This window comes from Grammomys surdaster, unplaced genomic scaffold (genome assembly GCF_004785775.1).
Source record: "Grammomys surdaster isolate TR1022 unplaced genomic scaffold, NIH_TR_1.0 543, whole genome shotgun sequence".
Lineage (NCBI taxonomy): Eukaryota > Metazoa > Chordata > Mammalia > Rodentia > Muridae > Grammomys > Grammomys surdaster.
This window is the reverse complement of record NW_021604962.1, coordinates 622,730-642,245: the sequence shown is the minus strand read 5'-3', so window position 1 is coordinate 642,245 and position 19,516 is coordinate 622,730. Positions and strand designations below refer to the sequence as shown.

The 19,516-nt window shown below is 40.6% G+C and overlaps 1 protein-coding gene across 3 annotated transcripts in view; it reads left to right on the top strand.

Moving 5' to 3' along the window:
* Nucleotides 1–19,516, top strand: part of Cdk14 (cyclin dependent kinase 14) — a 472,739-nt gene that overhangs the window by 433,681 nt on the left and 19,542 nt on the right. For all 3 annotated transcript variants that reach the window (XM_028781762.1, XM_028781763.1, XM_028781764.1), the window contains one exon: nt 3,336–3,384. In XM_028781762.1, the coding sequence (XP_028637595.1) occupies nt 3,336–3,384 (49 nt within the window). The remainder of the gene's footprint in view (nt 1–3,335; nt 3,385–19,516) is intronic.

Here is a 19,516-nt window from a genome sequence, read left to right as displayed (position 1 = left end):
AAATCAAGAACCATGCTATGAAGTATTAGAAACTGAGATACATACATACACATTTAAATGTATACACAGATGCACACGATCATCTTTGTTTAACTACAGTAATGTTTTGAGAAATGGTTAGGTAATTTTTGTTATAATTGTTATTGTGTGACCATCATAGAATGTTCTAATACAGGACTAGATAGTGTACAACTGAAGTATGTGGCGTGTCTTATTGATGCTAGACTAAATATCTGTTACAGCATGTTGCCTTGCTGAGCGCTGCAGATGACTATAACACAGGATTTGTGTATCTGAGTATAAACACATATACTTATGTATAACTCAGAAAATACAGCAAAACTAGAATACAAAAGGTAATAAATGATTCAACTCTGTGGAACTTTTATGATGACTGGAACTCTCCAGACTGAAGTCTGCTCCACGTGGGTCAGTTATGTACAGAGCACGTGGAGCTGATGGCGTGTGTGTGATAGTCCACTCCACTACTGTGGGCTTCACAGTACTCTGCATGTAGTTTCCATTCTTCAAATGCATGCGAGTACATGGCCGCTGTCCTCAGCCACACCAGAAGAGGGCATCAGATCCCATTACAGATGGTTGTCAGTCATCTTGTGGTTGCTGGAAATTGAACTCAGGACCTCTGGATGAGCAGTCAGTGCTCTTAACCTCTTAACCACTGAGCCATCTCTCCAGCCCCCAGCTTAAAGCTTTTATACTCAACATTTTTTAAACATTTAGACTCTTGTAATAATACTTAAGATGTAAGACATAGCCTTATGTTAAAAAGCTTTTTCCTGGTAGTTTAGTTTAGTTTAGTTTAGTTTAGTTTAGTTTAGCTTTTAGTTAAGTTTAGTTTAGTTTTGTTGGTGATAGAAGGCTCATGTATACTGGGATGGCATTGACATCAGTAGCCTAGAATGACTTGGAGCTACTGATCCTCCTGCCTCCATCTCCCACTGCTGGGATTACAGGCATGCGCACAGTGTCTGAGTTCTGCAGTGCTGAGGACTGAACACTAGATTTTGTGCAATCCAGGTATCCTCAGCTACTCCTCAGCTTTTGTCTATTCAGTTTATTTGAAAACATTTGCAGGGCCATGGGTTGGAGGACATGTGCTAATCCCAGCACTCAGGAGGCAGAAACAGGTGGATCTCTGTGAGTTCCAGGCCAGCCAGGGCTATGCGTAGAGAATCTGTCTCACAAAGCAAACCATAAGCATTTGTGGTGTGTGTGTGTGTGTGTGTGTGTGTACATACATGTATACATGCTTATGGAAGCCAGCATTGTTCCTCAGTGAGAACTACTTGTTTTTTTGGAGACATCATTATTTCTCTCTGGCCTGTAGCTCACCAAGTAGACTAGACCAACCAGACAGTTAACTTCAGAAATCAGCCTTTCCCTACCCCCTAGTGAAGGAATTGCAATTTTGGGCCACTACACTCATCTTTTCTTATATGGGTTCTGGGAATCATTTTCTTGGCTCTAAAAATCATTTACTCTTTTCAAATGTTTCAGTTACAAACTAAACATGAACGTTAACACTGCACTACACAGAATCAGGGCCATCAATATGGCTGTCTGCAGTACCACATCCTGTCCCACTGGAAGGTCATCGGGGCCATAACACTCAGGGAGCCATCACCTCCTATGATCACAATGGAATATTTCTGTCCTAATTACAGGTTCTGCTGTTTGTGTTGAAATACAACCAAAAGTAACTCAAAAGGAACGGGTTTATTTCATTTTATATTTTTAGGTAATAGTCCATCAATGAGAAGAATTGGGGCAGGAGTTCAGGCAGGGCCAAAACTGATGGAAGGCCATGGAAAAGTTTTGCCTACCGGTTTGTTTCTCAAGCCTTGCTCAGCCTGCTTTCTTGTATATCTCCAGACCACCTTTGCAAAGTGTCGCATGGGCCGGGCCCTCCCTCCTCAATCACTAAGATAATGCATCACAGGCTTGCCTACAAGCTGGTCTGGTGGTGTCATTTTCTCAAGTGAATCTCCATCTTCCCAAATGACTCTATCTTGTGGCAAGTTTATATAAACCTAGCCAGCACAATTTTCTAAAGTTCTGCATGGATAGATACACACACAGGACTGGGGAAGAGAGGGAAAGGGGAGGGTTTAAAGTAACCATTGAAAGTTACTATAGTAAATAAACTAATAACATAGTCATTACTATCATTGTTGAGTATTCTTTACTTTAATATATGTGCAGTGTTTTATGAAACTGGCAGCACAGTTGGTTTGTGTGCAGCAGTGTCATCACAAGCACATGTGTGACAGATACATTGTGCTATGACATTACAGCTACTACGACATTGTCAGGTAATAGGAATGTTTAACCTGTATAATAAGTGGACAAGACCACCATTGTATACATGTGTAAAATCCATTTTTAACCAAATCATCATTATTCATACCTGACTCTGTGTGTCTATGGGACAACTTGACTTACACTTAAAAGCATCTGAACTGATAAAGAACAGGCGCCCACAATGACAACTGGTATCAGCTAGCACATGAAATGTGTGGAGCAGTGCTTGAGCAAGTATATGAAAGGCTGGTAACAGCTAGTCCTGAAAGGCATACATGAGAGGACGTGCTCTTCATCATTGAGTGGAAAATGACAAGTAGCTCTTTGGCTTCTGTGAAAATATAAGTCACAAGCCCCACACGCCAAGCAACCTTATACAATGGGTCTAACAATTAAAACGTCCTTATAAGGAGATAGGTGCTCTGGTGGACCCACTGAAGCATCATGGGTACCTGCCTTTGAGCATGTGTTAGCACCATGTATCGTAAGATAGGAGACTCAACATTACTACATTTGGTCAAAAGATACTCTTATATAACACAAGTTTCCCTTGACCAGTGTCCTGATATTCGTCTACAGACACATACAGTTCTGAGAATTCTGAGAATATATTTGTGTTTATTTATTATTCATTTAATAAATAGTAAACAAACTAGATTATGAAAGAAATCACTCTCATCCAGATAGCAGTATTTCGTTGTTTTCAATGTTATGTTCTTCCTGTTTCACCATTTATTAACTGCTTAATCTGAAGAGTATGGTCCTTCTATGCCTATATCTAACTATGGTCGAGTCAAACAATATCTTGTGAAAAGCTGTGTGGTGGTGCCTGGCTGTAATCCCTACACTTGGGAAACACAAAGAAGATTGCTGTAAGGTTGTGAACAGTCCCGGGGGGCTGCATAGTAAGACTGTCTTTTTAAAAAAAGTTATTTTCTCCAATAGGCTTGTGAGATATATATAGACAGATAGATACTTAGATTGCTAATCATTTTTCTTTCTTTTTATTTCAGAACGCTTTACCGTGTACAGCTCTAAAAGCCTTAGACAAGCATGGACTAAGTAAGTCTTTACACAGATACCCCTCCCTCCCTCCATCTCTCCCTCCCTTCGCACGCCCTCCCTCCCGCGCCCCCCCCCTCTCTCTCTCTCTCTCTCTCTCTCTCGTTCCAACTAGCCAAGTGAGTTTTTCACAGCATGGTTTCATTCACTGCTGCTGCTACTCATCCATCTATTAAGCCCTTACTGCATACCATCTACCATGTTTAGACAAAGCCAGCAGCCAGTTCAGGTTCTTAGAGGAATGTAGCACTATGTGAGAATTATAAATTCTAGAATCTACAGCGGCCCATCTTGTAACCAAACTCTGTGAAATATTTTAGTATTGGCAGACTAACACTTACAGAGTACACCATAGTAACTGACTTTCTAACAAATGGCATTGACTAGTCTTACTGTGTGATTAAAAATGGGTATTTCTTTTTACCTACTTCTCTCCCTAAACCTTCCTGGCGAGTGAAGCACATTTATCACTTGAAGTCTAAATACTCCCCGCCCCCATTTCTTTCATTTCTTCTGATCTTATAAAAATAGTTTTATTTAATGTATAAAGGTTTTGAACAATGGTTAAAAAGGTTGCCACAATGTCATGACAACCTTGATTTCATCCCCAGAACCCATATAAAGGTAGAAGGAGAGATAATTGACTCCACAAAGTGTCCACACATGCCCACAGACATGATAAAAACAAATGTATAAAATATATTTATTGGTTTGAAACTTGAAAGAATAGGAAAATTTGGGCTTTGCAAGTCTCCTAGGAGTCTTTTATTGCCGTCCAGCCTGTGAGTGGTACACTAGACACTGGAGATCAGGGTGAGCCATCGCTTTAGCTTTGACATTACATTGCAAACACCGCACTGGAGGCAACTTAACTGCAAACCCTTCGATTAAGTAAAGTCTCACTCATTCTCACATGTTCTCTGTAGAGATTCTGCTAACAATCTTACTATGTACTATTATTGTGATGTTTTACTTTTTGGCATTGGCAATAAAAAAATAAGAAACATTTTGTACAAGAATGCTTTTGATCAATACTGTCAGCAGAGATGGTCTTCAGCTGATAGTGAGAAACTCTTAAGATGACTATTTTATATTCTGTAGTCATTTGAAGGATTTAACCATTTTAAAAAAATTAATCATGTCTTTAGAAGAATGACTGGTATGCTCATTTTTCTCTACTACAAAGCTTTTTAAAAAATAATGCATGTAGTTCATTTTAATTATTAGGATATGTTCACTGTACAAAGTGATGAATTTCACAATACTTTTCTCGTTTACCCTCTTCATTTTTCATGGCTAATTAAAGCTCCATTGTATTTGCATACCACCTTTTCTTATCTCTCCACATGTTGATGGACACCAAAGTCAGTTTAGGTTGGCTGTGATGAACTGGGCCATGCTAATCTCAGCTGAGTGAATGTCTCCACCGTGGGCTGATGTAGATTCTGTGTGTTTTCCCGAGGGCAGTATAGCTGGATCTTACGCTAGTTGTTTTCACCATGTAAAGGGTCTGTTCCCTGGGAGGCATGCCCTCTGTTCTGTATTAGTCCTGTTGCAGAAAGAAGGGAAGATGAGTGGACTGGAAACCATCAAACTAAACAAAGTATATTAAAATCAGAAAGATAAATATGACATGTTTTCTGTTATATACAGAATCTAGATTTTACACACACATGTGCACACACACACACACACGAGCATGTAAATTACAGGGAAGTAGCACAGTGTGACTTTTCAGGAAGAAGAAAGGACTGCTGTCTGGGTAAAACAGGAAAGAATAATGTAGCTGTATAGGGTAAAATAATGATGCATTTTAATGAAAGTATAAATCCATGTTGTAAAATGCATATATGTCAATAACAACCATTTCTTACCTTGTAGAAGTTTTTTTTTAATTTGTAGAGGTTAATAAACTAAAGCAATTGCTAAATTCTCTTGTATTGCAGTAATGGATTCAAAATAATTTCCAAGAATTCAGCTTATTTGGATTATATGTGATGATGGGCTAACCCCCCACATAGGTTGTCCTTAACTACGGTACAAAGTCAAGTAACAATACTTTGAAAGTTCAAGCTCAAAGTAGCATTATCTAAGTTGTGGAAGCTACTGGGGGGGGCGCTGTTAGCTGGCCAAAGAGCATGGGGATTTAGTGAGCTAGGGAACCTTCAATCTAAAGAGCTCTCAAGTAATCCAGTCCACTTGGGAACCACATCTGCCCTAGCTCACACCAGAAGAAAAACTCAGCTGATTTTACTTATATCAGTAACCATAAGCGTAATTTTACCTTCTGATATATTTTTTAATATTCTATAATAACAGAGCAGTGGTAGAAGAAGATATAAAAAGACGTAGTAAATACCCAAACTGAAAAGCCTAATATAAAGAAAAATATTATCCATTTAAGAATAATGATTACCGTTAAAGAAAAGTAAGCCTCTGTTTCCCTCATACTAAACGTGCACGATCCAGGAAGCTTTTCCTGCATCAAGGGGATTTGGGGCTAAATGGAGATAAATCTGAACTTCATAAAAATATGTCCTATGCTTTAACAGTTCCAAATAGTCCATTTTATTTCACTGGAATTATGAAGACTCACACTATTTCTCTTGCAAATCTCTCTATTTATAGTTGTCTGACACTAGAACGTATGTGCAATCCACCAAGAATTTCAGCCACTTAAAAGATCTTTTATTATTTTGGCTGGGGAAGAAGCCCTAGTGTACATTCTCCAGCAAACTGAAGGGTGAGATTCCAAGAACACATTTGATTGCTTTGGAACTTTTTAACAGCTGAACAAGTTGGGAGGTTTGAAAGTTTTGAAATGAGAACTAAGGATAAACCACTAAGTCAAAGAAGACACATCTGGAAAATACAGCTCATGGATGGGAAAGCCAGGCCCACGCACACTGAGTGGGGTCAGGCTAGGCTCGTCTCCACCCTTCCCCTAAAGTGCTGGCCCTGCAAGTCATCCACGTGCTCATTAAGCACAACTGGATTTTTCCAAAGAGTGTGTATAATTGGTATTTGTAAGTGTGCAGTAAATACCGAGGCCATTAGGAGGCTGCCTTTGGGCATGAAACAATAGAAAAGGAAACTCTTCCCTGCTGTGTTTCTATACCCTGCTGTGTTTCTATATCCTAGCAGAGCCATAGTCCTGATTTGGAAATTTTAGAAACAGCCCAATTTTGTGGTTCTGAGCTTTCCTTGAATATTTTACCCAACTTGATATTTAGCCTTCAGAACTCATTTTAAAGATGACCTGCTAGATGGTTGCACCGTGCGTGCATAAAGTACGATGTAGGAAGTAATGTTTGGAGGATCAGTTTTTCCCTTTGTATATTTGTGGTAGAGGTACTCTACTGTTTTTCTTGCCATGGTATCTGACGTGGATCATTAAGATTTAAATCAGCACCTTCTCACGAAACAGGAACATCATCTTTTTCACTCTGCCACATTCGAAGTTGATTTAGGATTACCTAACAAAGCAATACACTATGGAGTAAGTATGTTAACGATGGACATTTCCTGGCTATCATAGCAATATGGTGAAGGTAAGAACACAGTCAATACACTAGGGGGAGCAGTTGAGTCAGCTAGCTCTTAAAGTCACCCACTTGCACATTTTGTTCACTGTTGATGACTTTTGTCATGATTCTATTTACTTCAAAGTAGTGGTTTTAATTTATTTAGTGCCTGGAGATTCCCTTCATAATATTTTCAAGAAAATTATTCTCTGCATCATTGATTGGCTTTGGGGAGGAGTATGGGGTGATCAGCTCTAAAGCCGACATTTTGGAATCATATCCTCTCATAATTTGAGGATGGCTGCGATTACCAGCTGTCTATTTCTGCAGATTCCAGTGCAGCAATAAAAGGATGTGTGGAGTCTAGTTCCTCACTACATTCTGTCCCCTTGAAAATGTCATTATCTACACGTGATCAAATAGCTCTTATGTTTGGTCTGTTATGGTTTCAAGGCCCAAGAGCTCCCCCTGCTTGCACAAACACTGGCTAGAGCAGCCCCTGGGGACATTTGTTTTCATAACAATTAACATTAGTTCGACTCCTCAAAGCATTGTGTGGGTATGCATTAGGCAGATCCTAGGCAGATCCGGTAAACCCCTTGACACCTAGGAGTTTACAGACCGGGAGTCCTGAGAAGAAAGGAGAGAGGGTCAAAAGTAAGAGGTGTTGTGTGGGTCCTGGAAGGTGTCGTAGAACCTCTAAATCCAGGTAGAATGGTGTGTGTGAAAACACACAGTTGGGGCATGTTCCAGGACAAAGAGAAATAGCTGGAGGGTTTTCCGATTTCTGATCAATACTAGCAATATGAAAACAGGGTGAGAGGCGAATGATCAATGCAATTGAAAAATGACAGCTTGGGAAGTATTCCCCTGGGAGTCTCGTGACAGGACTCCAGTTGTTGTGTACTTAGAAGAAACCAGGTGTTTATTTGTTCTTAGCACGTCTTTGGGTAGAGAGATCTCTTCCAAATCTGACATCCTTCTCAGTCTGGGCTCTCACGCAGCAGAAAGAGCAGGACTGAGTGGAAACCTGACTGTAATCCTCGTGGAAAAAGAATGTGTTTTCAGGTGTCTGAACCCAGTCCTCCAGCTCAAGCCTTCTTTGCAGCATTACTGGTAGTGCCCTGCTGTGGGAGGAAGGTTGGATTCACAACTAAGTAGAGGAGACAGCGCTGCCAGTCACCCACTCACTTCCTGAATGTCAAACTCTTCACCTCCTCCACAAGCTCTCACTGCCCTGAGGGATTTAACCCCTGTTATTTTATTTTGTGTCATAGCCAGATTTCTTGTCCCTTTTTTAGGGTAGCAAAAATCCATTGTCATTAACAGTTCCTGGTGGTGACTGAGGGCAGGCCCCATGCTGTTGGCTGTATGTCAGGTGACAGGTTTTATTCTTCTGATGGACAGGAAATAGCCATCTTCTCTCTTGCTAATTGGCAGTATGTGCCAGGCTTGGAAGTTGGCAACAGTCACTGTTTTTCATCCTTTGGATTACGTCTTGGCCTCTTCATCCAAAAGTACACAGGCTTCTGGTGTGGTTAATGCCATCCTTCTGCTGGGCAGCTCATTAAGGAGGAAAACCTAGCAGCAGTTTCTGAAGCAGCTCAGAGCTCCCAGGGGCAGGTAGGCTGCCAGCAGAGGCCTTTCTTGAACTTCGTCCTGAACAGATTCCAACAGGGCAGTTCTGCTTCTGCCAACATGAAGTGGGCAATTGTATTCTCTGACCACTGTACCCATGGACCAAGCATGTTGTCTAAAAATGTTATCTCACATTTCTGGGAGGCAGAAATCTGGATGTCTCCAGCACATTCCTCTGCACTGAGTCACAGAAGGCAAAATCACATACAGACCAGGTTTCCCTCTCTGTTGTAAGATGAGTAGCCTTGGTCAATGGCAAGGTCCATCCACTGTACAAAGTAACATATTGACAGCCTTGAGGCAATTAGTAATTAACAGGGCATCATAGGAAGCCATTCTGTTTACATGGAGGTAAAGGATTCCCTGTGTAGTCATGAGCCATGGGTGAAGCAGAGCAAACCCAGCCCTAGTTAGCTCAGACATAATCCACTTGGCCTGGTTCAGAGTAGATACGTTCAAAATTATGCACAAGGGAGGAATCACTGTCTGTTCTTAGCACAGAGTTTTAAAAGAGATTATGCTCAGGAAGCCTGGTAATAACTGAAAGTTTGACTTGACAATTCTAATACAGACATCAGCAGTGCCCACTGTTGGAACCGTTAGATTGTCTGCTTCGGGAACTCAACTTCAACTCAATTTGAATTTACTTGATTGATAGGTAAAGAGTCACATGTAGTCACATGGTAGTTAGTGGCTACCATATTCAGCAACACAGTTGTAAATCTATATGTGACTTATTTGTTTATCATATATGTACCAGGCTTATACAAGCATACATATAATGTCTAAAAGGCATTGCATTTTACACCTAGATGTCTGGAAATCTCCCTTGGTATGTGCCTCTGTGTGTGTGTATACACACATACACGATATATATGTATATTATATATACATATATATACATACACATATATAGTATATACCAAGTATATATATTTGTATTATATATGTGTGTGTATATGTGTGTGTGTAAAATGCATATATTTATAAACACTCTGAGAAGGCAGTAGCTCTGGAGTGCTCAATGAGTGTAATAAATCTGCAGGCGAAGAGTATCAAAGAGAATGAAGAAGACATCCCTCCCCCACCTCTTCCTACTGCAGACGCCATGCTGTTCCCTCCTAAGAGGCTCTGCTTACTGCCAGTGTCTCTTCCTTTCTCCTTCGTGTGTTCTCTGTATCTCTCTCTTCTGTTGGGAACTGGTAGGGGTTAGACGCACAGTTCTCTACCCTTTTTGAACTCCCTGAAGGATTCACCTCTCTGCTGTTGTTCTGATCCCCTTGATCTTCCTTCACTCTGCTCAGAAAATATGGCAGAAGCCAGCTTCCTGCTTGCCACATAGGAAATGCTATAGAAGAGGGCTCTGTTTTCCAAATAAACCCTCTAAATTAAGTGCAAGTTCCTCTCATTGCAGCCTGTGCGTGTGTGTGTGTGTGTGTGTGTGTGTGTGTGTGTGTGTGTGGGTGTGTACATATATTCATATCTAAGCTTTAGAGTGCTGAAAATTGCCACTTTTTATAATGTCACACATAAGCAGAAATGTAGATGTTTTAAACTACATTATTTAGAAGCTCCTATAATTTGATCCCTTTCCTTACCCTTCTTTACATACTTTTCTGTTGATTAACAAATTAGTGACTTTTCTGCCATTTGATGAAGAATATGGAGAAAAAATGATTTTAAACAGCAGTATTATCCTGCGCCATCATTGGCACCTACACCACCCTAATTGGCTGTGGTAAAAACGAGGTCACCTCCTCACTTGGGGAGCCTGTCCAGTGGAGTTTCTCAGGACTCATCTCCAGCTTACAATGAGAGTACAGCTACTGAGCTGTCCATGTTGATGTGTGTGTCTGCCATATGGGCATGGTCGTCCTACACACCTAAGAATATGCAGTCAACAGCTATTATTAGTAGGAACCAAGAGTGAGCAGAGAAGATGGAAGGCTGCATTTTTTGACACGAATGACAAGAAACTGCCTGGAGCCAAGATCATCTTTGATGACCTCCAGCCAAGCTCTGATCTTAGAGCCTCTGGGAACCTTGTGACATTCGGAAGCTCAGGAATCTCTCTGAGCTCTGCCATTGAAGACTTGACTGTAAATTACCCAGTATCTTAACACCCTTACTCCCTCACATACTCTGGTCGCCTCCCATTGGGATTCTCAGTGCTCCTTGCCTTTCCCCATCGGTTACTTTAATTGATTTCCATGTAAGCATTATTTTCTTGAACGTGGACGCTGCTTTTCTACAGGTCCCCAGTCAGCTAGAACACTCAGCCTTCCCAGGAGAGAATACTAAGTTCCTTGAGCACCATTTTGTTTTTCTTGTAAATACTTGGGCAGAAACAAGATTCCAGTTTCCCCCATCAGTTCCTTCCTAGGAGTGATATGTTAACAAATAGCATTGTACATAATTAATGAAAAACTGTGATTTATTCTAAATCTTGAAACACATCTTTGAGACAGTTTTCCCAATTACACTGAAAGAAACCCACAGACAAATCGCAGTTACCAAGTTCAAATATCTAGCAGATTTTGCCCCCTACAGTGTCCTGAATGCAGAAGAAGAGCAGGTGACTTCAAGTCAGATGTAAAGGTCCTGGGTGTCCACACTTGATTCTGTCATTTCAGCAGTAAACCTGAAACTAATTGTCTTTGTTTCTAATGTTGAGAATGCGGAGGGCAGGTGATTTATCTCTTGCAGCACAGAGAATAATGGCTGGGGGCACGGCCTTGCTGCCTCTGTCTCCACTGTTGACCAAGCCTCTCTCTTCAGACGCTGGGCCAAGTCCACAGCCTTAGGCATAAGTCCGGAAATTGGTTTCTTTTATCTATCAGGCTAATGATTTTATTAGTAGACTCTGTGTCTTTATCAACAACAATGTATAAAATGTCGTGTGTGTGTGTGTGTGTGTGTGTGTGTGTGTGTGTGTGTTTATGTGTATGTATATTTCTAGTCCATTATTTTTGTTTTTGCCTAGGAGCATCTCTATATAATTTTTAGCATCTGACATTGGAGGATTTCAGAATGAACAGCTTTTGGTATACAATTGAGATATCTCTCTCTCTCTCTCTCTCTCTCTCTCTCTCTCTCTCTCTCTGTGTGTGTGTGTGTGTGTGTGTGTGTGTGTGTGTGTTATTGCTCATTCTGCAGATAGCACATACGTGGCAACAGAAAGAAAAAGAGATTAATGCCTAGCCCTCTCCTCATTGCATTGTTTTACTGACTATCTTTGTGTATCTGTATATGAAATCTTTGCTAGTCCTCAGCTGCATTTAATCCCCCAAGACTTGATATACAAACATCGTGCCAAACAGAGAACTTCCCTTAAATTATTCAAATCTCCCCATAAGTGATTTCCCACTCTTCCTGAAGTGAAAAACATTTGATCATAAATTCAATTAAATCAGCTATCATCTTTGTGATGTTTGTCCAGATAAACCCTTTAGTGGCTGAACTAATAACTACACCAGCTGTGGGGCATGGAGGGGGGGAGGCAGAGAAGGGGAGAGAAAGAAAGGAGATGACGGAAAGAGGAGAGAGAAAGAAGAAGAGGGAGAAAGAGATGAGAGATGATGGAGAGAGGAGAGAGAGAACGAGAGGAGAGAACATATATATGTCATGGCTGTTGGAGAAGAATCAATTTAAAATAAAGAGGATGGCCTGATCTCCTTTCTCAGGCCAAATTGTAATCAGTTGATTACGTGTGGGCTTAAAAGCTGAGGCACTTAAGGATAAGGTTATGTGTGGCTCTAGACTCTTGTGTTTCATGTACCCACTTAGAGTTGAGTTCCCACTTACTGAGCATTACATCAAAATGAACATCAACATTTGGACGTGTCCATAGCAGCTGTAATTCCACACGAGCCACCATTCCTCCTTTTTCTTCTGCACCCTGTCCTTCATATTTAAAACAGAGGCAGCAGGCTGCCAGCATGCTTACAAGTTTAAGAAAAATGCCAAAAATGCCATGGGACTATAGGGCTGCTTATGTCTTCTCATACATACATACATCAGCTGAAGATGCAGGGTTTTTACACTGTACAACATATGTCGGTTGCTTCTCATCTTGTTCCTAAAAGCTTGAAGACATGCAGATACAACTCTATCCATGCCCCTCTGTCCCCTCCCTTTTCCTCACCTTACCTTTACAAATGATTCCAATGAACTCGCCTCCATGAACCTTATGTACCTTTACATGGCCTGTAGAGGGCAGCATGCTCTGATGAAACAAACAACAAAACTCCAGGGCAGCTGGTTAACTCTATAAAATATGAGCTAAGTAGCTATTTTTCCCTCTAGCAAAATGGTTAGAATTTCTCCAGTATAGAACCCTGATATGTGCTTAGATTGTCTGCCCTTGTCAATAACTTAGGTATCAGTGGATAAGGAATGGTTTAGGAGTGCACTCAGCTGCTTTGGAGGTTACTTAATTAACGATCACACCAGGTCTTAATGTGTTGCTTCCAAGTAGGGCTAAGTTCATCATTCTGTTTACAAAAGGCACAAATACAAAAAGTATTGTCTCTTTGTGTTTGTTTGTCTGTTTTCACCCTGACTGAAATTTACAGTTGGGATTTTGTGTCTAGTCACACAGCCTTGGTTTTCCTATCCTAAAACTCACACATTCTTTTCTCTGAGGTTGTAACCACCAAAAGAAACTGACTGTATCTTAAGTAAATGAGAAATGGTTCTCTCCATTGTGGACTTTAGCCTAAAACGGAGCCTCTGCCTTTGTCAGCCCCCACATCTGTAGGGTGAATCCATGACCCAGGGATATACTTTTGCTACAAGACACATTCTTTGTTTTCTTAACCCAGGGTCCAGTGTTTATCTAAAGAGCCAGCATGTGACAGTGTTGAAACCACCCAGTTCCTTTGAGGATATTTAGAAATTTCTAGAAGTATTGAAAGAACTAAAGTGAATCTGTCCAGTGTTTCTTATGTGGAGCCAATGAAGATCCTGTATATCTCTGTTGTCATAACCTAGCCACTAGCCACATGTTGCTACTGGATAAATGTGGCTGGGGCCATTGATCTGAGAATTTTGTGAGATTTAACTGTTTTTAATTTTGATATTTATGTGTAGCTAGTGGCTACTACATTGGCTACATAATTGGCCACAACATAACATCTGAATAGCTCATAGCAAAAGTTTAGCAGAATATATTAAGGTGGTGGCTTAGGTTTTTCAGTTAGAAAACGACTGCCCAGGTTTTTATTTTCACACTTATCTAACGTCTTGTGTAGCTGCAGACTTAAATCCAAATCCCTGACTCTGTCCTAGGATTTAGTTTCTCTCGAAACATCTGAGATTTTTATATTTCAATTCTTCAATTTTGTTGACTATTGGATGTCTTTCTCTTGAGTCTCTGGAATGGAGTTTCAGAGCATGGATCCTGGCCACACTGATCCTCTGGGTGCAGGCTAAGCTTAATTACCTCCATGTGTCTAGAGTTCCAAAGATAAATACAGAACTTAGAGAATGTGATAAAATGTGCATGGAAGCTTGACATACATTAACATATTTCATAACTTGATTGTGTGTTTATGTGTGAAACAGCTATTTACAGTGACTATACATAAGTCCTGTTTGTATATGATTCTGATATAATCTCAATATTCTGTTGGAAATTTTCTTGTGAGTTCCTGAGTGATCTCGTAACATTTTCTTCTCTCCCATTTTAAAACACTGTCATACATTTACAGAAGAGCTGAAAGCACACATCTTAAGTTGTCTACATTGTGCTGATACTGTTGGCTTGAAGACACAGATAGACCTTTAAAGCTATGGCATATGGCATGCCACCTTCTCCTGCCTCCTGTAAAAGATATGCCTGGAAGGCTGGGCTTGCCAGCACTGCCTCAGCTTCTTCTGTGCTCCCCATGTAACCATTTTAGTAGGCCTGATGCCCTCAGTTGTACAGCCTCCTCCACATGAGAGGAGTACAAGGTTGGTTGGTAGTGAGATTCTTGTTTTGTAAAGCCTGAGTATCCCTTTACTCAAGACATGGCCAAGCAAGGGGAGGAGCCATATGGTATGTGTGGTTTTGTAGTAATGGGCTTTCAGATAATCTTCCCTGTGCAAAGTCAGGTACCTGCAATTTAAAGATCGGTAGGTTTTCTGTTCATAAACGTGAAAGCTATCTGCAGAAAAATCATTGTAAGTATGAAGTAGCAGCCACTTCCGGATTGCCAGCACTTTAGGCAACTTGATGTTAGTAATGCAGTCAGATGAAAGTTCATACAGAATAAAAACAACTTAATAGACAAAGATTTGAAACGAGCGAGATGCAGGAGCCAATTCTTCACACGTCTTCATAGGGTAAGGTTAGAATAGATATGCACCAAAATGTACAACTTAAAGTATGTAGTTTCCTGTTAATGCACACTCACCCCTGGTAGGATGGTTTTTACTGTTCTAAGAGTGGCTAGTTTTCTTTTTTAAAGCATTTCTACACAGAATATTTAACTCTATTTCTCTTTTTTATTGTTTGGGAATTTCATGCATGGATATGTGTTCTGACAAAATCTGCTCCCCGTTGCCTCCCCTCCAATTTCTCCCCACTCCACCACCATTCTGTCCCAACTTTATGTGACCTTGTATCTGCTAATGTCAAAATGTATCTTAAATACATCTATTCCTGATTTTAGTCCTCCTAATTTTTGCTTTTGATTTGTATAGTGTGTTTATTCGTGTGTGTGTGTGTGTGTGTGTGTGTGTTTGCTCATGCAGATGCTAGTGCATTCATGCAGAAGTCAGAAAATAACCTTGTGGAAACTAATTTTCTTGGAACATCTGAGTCCTAGGGATGGAGCTCAAGTCAGCACGCTTGGTGGCAGGCAACTTTATCTGCTGAGCCATCTTGCTAGTCCTCTGGATCTTTACTGTCATCTGAGAGTTGCATTGTGATTTTTTAATCTATATTAATTGTTAATTGTCCAGGGTATTTTCCCACTACATTTGGAATAAAGCTCGGTCATTGGGCAGTATGAAAAGTAGGTGGAGTGTGGAGTTGGGAGGAAAGAAGGAGAGGAAGGGGAGGAGGGAGAAGGAGGAGAAGGAGAGAAGATGGCTGTGGATGTACTCATGCCTCTAGCAGTCTAAGGTAGTTATAATATCCAGGTTAGAGCCGGGCAGTGTTGGCGCACGCCTTTAATCCCAGCCCTTGGGAGGCAGAGGCAGGCGGATTTCTGAGTTCGAGGCCAGCCTGGTCTACAGAGTGAATTCCAGGACAGCCAGGGCTACACAGAGAAACCCTGTCTCAAAAAACCAAAATAAATAAATAAATAAATAAATAATATCTAGATTAAATAATTGGGTAGCAGTTCTAATTGTGTGAGCATCTTGTTAATTGAGCATTTCCAAATATGTAAATTCTTTAGTTAATTATTAAGCTTTAAGAGTCTTATTTCTACTGGATACAGTGAGGATGGTGGGTATTGTCTGGGGTTCAGCAGAGATTTGTGGGGAGATGGCTTTGCCAATCCCCAGTGCTGGTGTCTCATGGGTGCCAGGGCCAGTGTTTCTATATAGCTGGAGCTCTGGTCACAGATGAGAACCAGCGGGAACATGGCGGCTGCCGGTGAACGAACTGGTCCAAGCAACAAATTCTAAATATTACCCGTTACTTATTTCTAGGGAAATATTACGATTTAACAGAAATGACGCAGCTCAGAAGTCCTCTTCTTACACTGTTAGAAGAGTCAGTTGAATGTCCACATCAATAAATACAGTGGAGAAGGGCAGTCCTACAGCTCTGAGACCAACAGCTTGGTTGGTGTTGTGAGCAGCGGTGCCACATGTAGCCGTACCTCACAGCACAAGGAATGCCTTGTCTGCAGCAGCTCACTTCATTCTGAAAACAACTTTCAAGTGTTTTCCTCATAGACATACCCCAAACCCCTTTTATGAATTTTATTTTTGCCTTCAATTATTTTATAGCCTCAAGACCATATTTCTAATGAATTTCTCATTTACCCAGTTTGATATGGGAGGGCTAAGACTCATAAGACCTTACTGTGGGTTCAGCATATAAGACAGTGTATTCTCAGTGGCTAGAATATAATATTTTAATGAAGAGGCTTTTTAAAGAAATTGTACTTTTTTATACTTACCTGGCCAGGGAGGTATGATAATCTGAGGTGGTTTCCCAGGGTGAGGTTTATCCATTGCATCCTGCACATTTTCCACATTCAGAAAGCTCAGTTGCATAATCTGTGGTAGTCGAGAACTGAGACCCATTTTCTTCCAGGTGAGCAGAATGAACTTTCTTTGTTTCCTGTGCTTTCCATTGAATTGCTTATTTTATTAGCATTATTGACAGGACTATAGGTCTTCCTCAAAAATACCAGTCCTAGAGAGAGGTGATAGAGAATGAGGCCAATTAGGTTACTGTGTGTGGCCCTACTGTGTGTGCCCCTACTGTGTGTGCCCCTACTGTGTGTGTGGCCCTGGAAAATAGTAAATGACACAAAAAACAATAAGGAAGTATATTGGGGGCTGTGACTGTATCATGGCACATTTAGCTCAGTGTAGTTATCACTGTGTGTGCTTGAGAATATTCAGCAAGGTCCCTGCTCTCTGAGACGTGACATTCTAGAGCAGTAGTTCTCAACCTGTGGGTCGAAATTCAATGGGGCTTGCGTATCAGATATCATGCATATCAGATACTTACATTTCAATTCCTAACAATAGCAAAATTACAGTTATAAAATATCAAGGAAATATTTTTTATGGCTTGGGAGAGGGGGTTACCATAATCTAAGGAACTGTAGAAAAGACTGGCAGCATTAGGAAGGTTGAGAACCTCTGACCTAGAGAACAGTAATAAAACAAGGTGACTCAGAAAGCACCAGCTGCCATATGAAGACACTCGTAACAGTCACACACAGGGATCACACATATTATTTGGAGGAAACGGTGATGACCTCAGTAAGGGAAGGGGCCATGTCAGGGGGACACTCGTCAGTGGACACAAAGTCCAGGCAGGGAAAGGCCTCAGGGACTTCAGTTACTCATCAGGAAATCTGCTGAGTGTTGGTTTAGTAATATTGCTCTTTAATGTTTCTCTTTAGGAAATAGCTAAGTAAAGACTGTTGGCCGAAGATTCTCATGAGTGTTTTGTAGATGAACATTAAAAAAAAAAAAAAAAAGAACTGTTAAGATTGCTCATCAGGTAAAGATGTCTGCGGCAAAGGTCCCTCCTGGATCCCACATGGTGGAAAGAGACAGCTCTTAAAAGTTAAAAGTTGTTTGCTGACTCCTTCACACCAAATAAATAAATAGACACACAACACACACTTTTAAAGAATACAGTAACTTAACCAAGATTATAGAGAATAGGAACATGGGTTTAATATGCCATGACTTATGAGCCCAGTCAAACACTATTCAGCATTGTTAGGATACCACGTATAAGAATACAAAAGCCATTTCTCGTAAAATGACCAAAATAAGAAGTTTTATGCACAGTAACAGTACTATTATAATGTTTTTGAACTATGACTAAAATGCAACTTACAGGATGAAGATAGGTGGTAGAATTTTGAGGGATTTAGTTTATAACTTGTAAAAATTATTTTTGTTATTCATCAGGGCAGTATCTTTTAAAACTACTATAGTAGTTTGTTCAGGCGGATGATGTGGTTTGAGAAATAAATGTTAGAAATGGCTGATTGATAGTGTGACTTTACTACTACTACTGATTTGGACATTTACAGATGGTCCAAGTGGCAATTTTAGGAGTTATGTATACACACACACACACACACACACGTAGGGGTCAGAGACACACAAAGACAGAGACAGAAAGAGAGAGACAGAGAGAATAATACATTTGTTCATAATTAGCAACTGCCAGAAATCTTCCATAATTATCAAGGAGATACACAGATTTCATGGTGGCTCCCAATGAGCCCGCAGATCTTCTGATTTCTCACCTGCCACTGTCTCTCCACATCTTACCACATCACCCAGGTTTGCTCTTGGTGACCAGAAGTGTTCAGTGGAAGTTGACTGAATATTAATTCTAACTTCAGGCTATAAAGAACTGTTTCCCCCCTGTATTCTGTCTCTCCTCACTGTCCCTGGAGGAGCTGGTTGCTCTGTCACGGGACCAGACCTGCAGAGAGACCCAAATAAAAACAAAGGTTTCTGCTAAATTATGTTTCAGGGTTTGGAGAGTTGGTAATATCCATGACATTGTTAAATATCAAGTGGCGATGGGGAAGTTTACAGGCGAGTGCCAGAAGGGCACACATCCTCAAAGGGACACAATTTGTGGATATCTACATTTGTGGCTTGAAGGTTTTTTCTTCTCTAGATAGGAAGTCAAAGGCGGTAAATAAAACTTAACCATGGACTTGAGTCTAACTTAAACAACTTCTGGTTGTTTAAGAAACAATGTTAAATTGAGATTGTGGAAACATGAAAAATATGTAGTTATTTTAAACACAAAGAACTAAAATTATCCATGTTTTCTGGCCTCACAGAAGTAAATATATCTAACCGATAAAAAAATTATCCCTGGGTTAAAATTGATAAGGGATCTTCATTTTCTTTTATAAGCTTCAGTGTTTTCTAATATTTTAATGGCCAGACCTTTTACATTATGATAGAGAATTTATAAGCTAAACTTTTCAGTAACTCCTTTGCATGCTCTGTGCCTGCTGCTGCGGTGTGACCAGGCTCTTTCTCTATCAGCCTCGGCTCTGTCATCTGCAAAGTGAAATGATGGTGACCATGGCAGGGGTTGCAAAGGTGTAGGATGAGACAGATGTGAAAGGTCTCTAGCACATGGGAAACGTTTAATAAACGTTCCCCCAAATAGTGTAGAACAGAACAAGTGTCCCATCCCCTACCTGGTTGTGTGCTCTGTGATAATGCAGTGAGAGCCAGCAGTTCCATCCCCTACCTGGCTGTGTGCTCTGTGATAATGCAGTGAGAGCCAGCAGTTCCATCCCCTA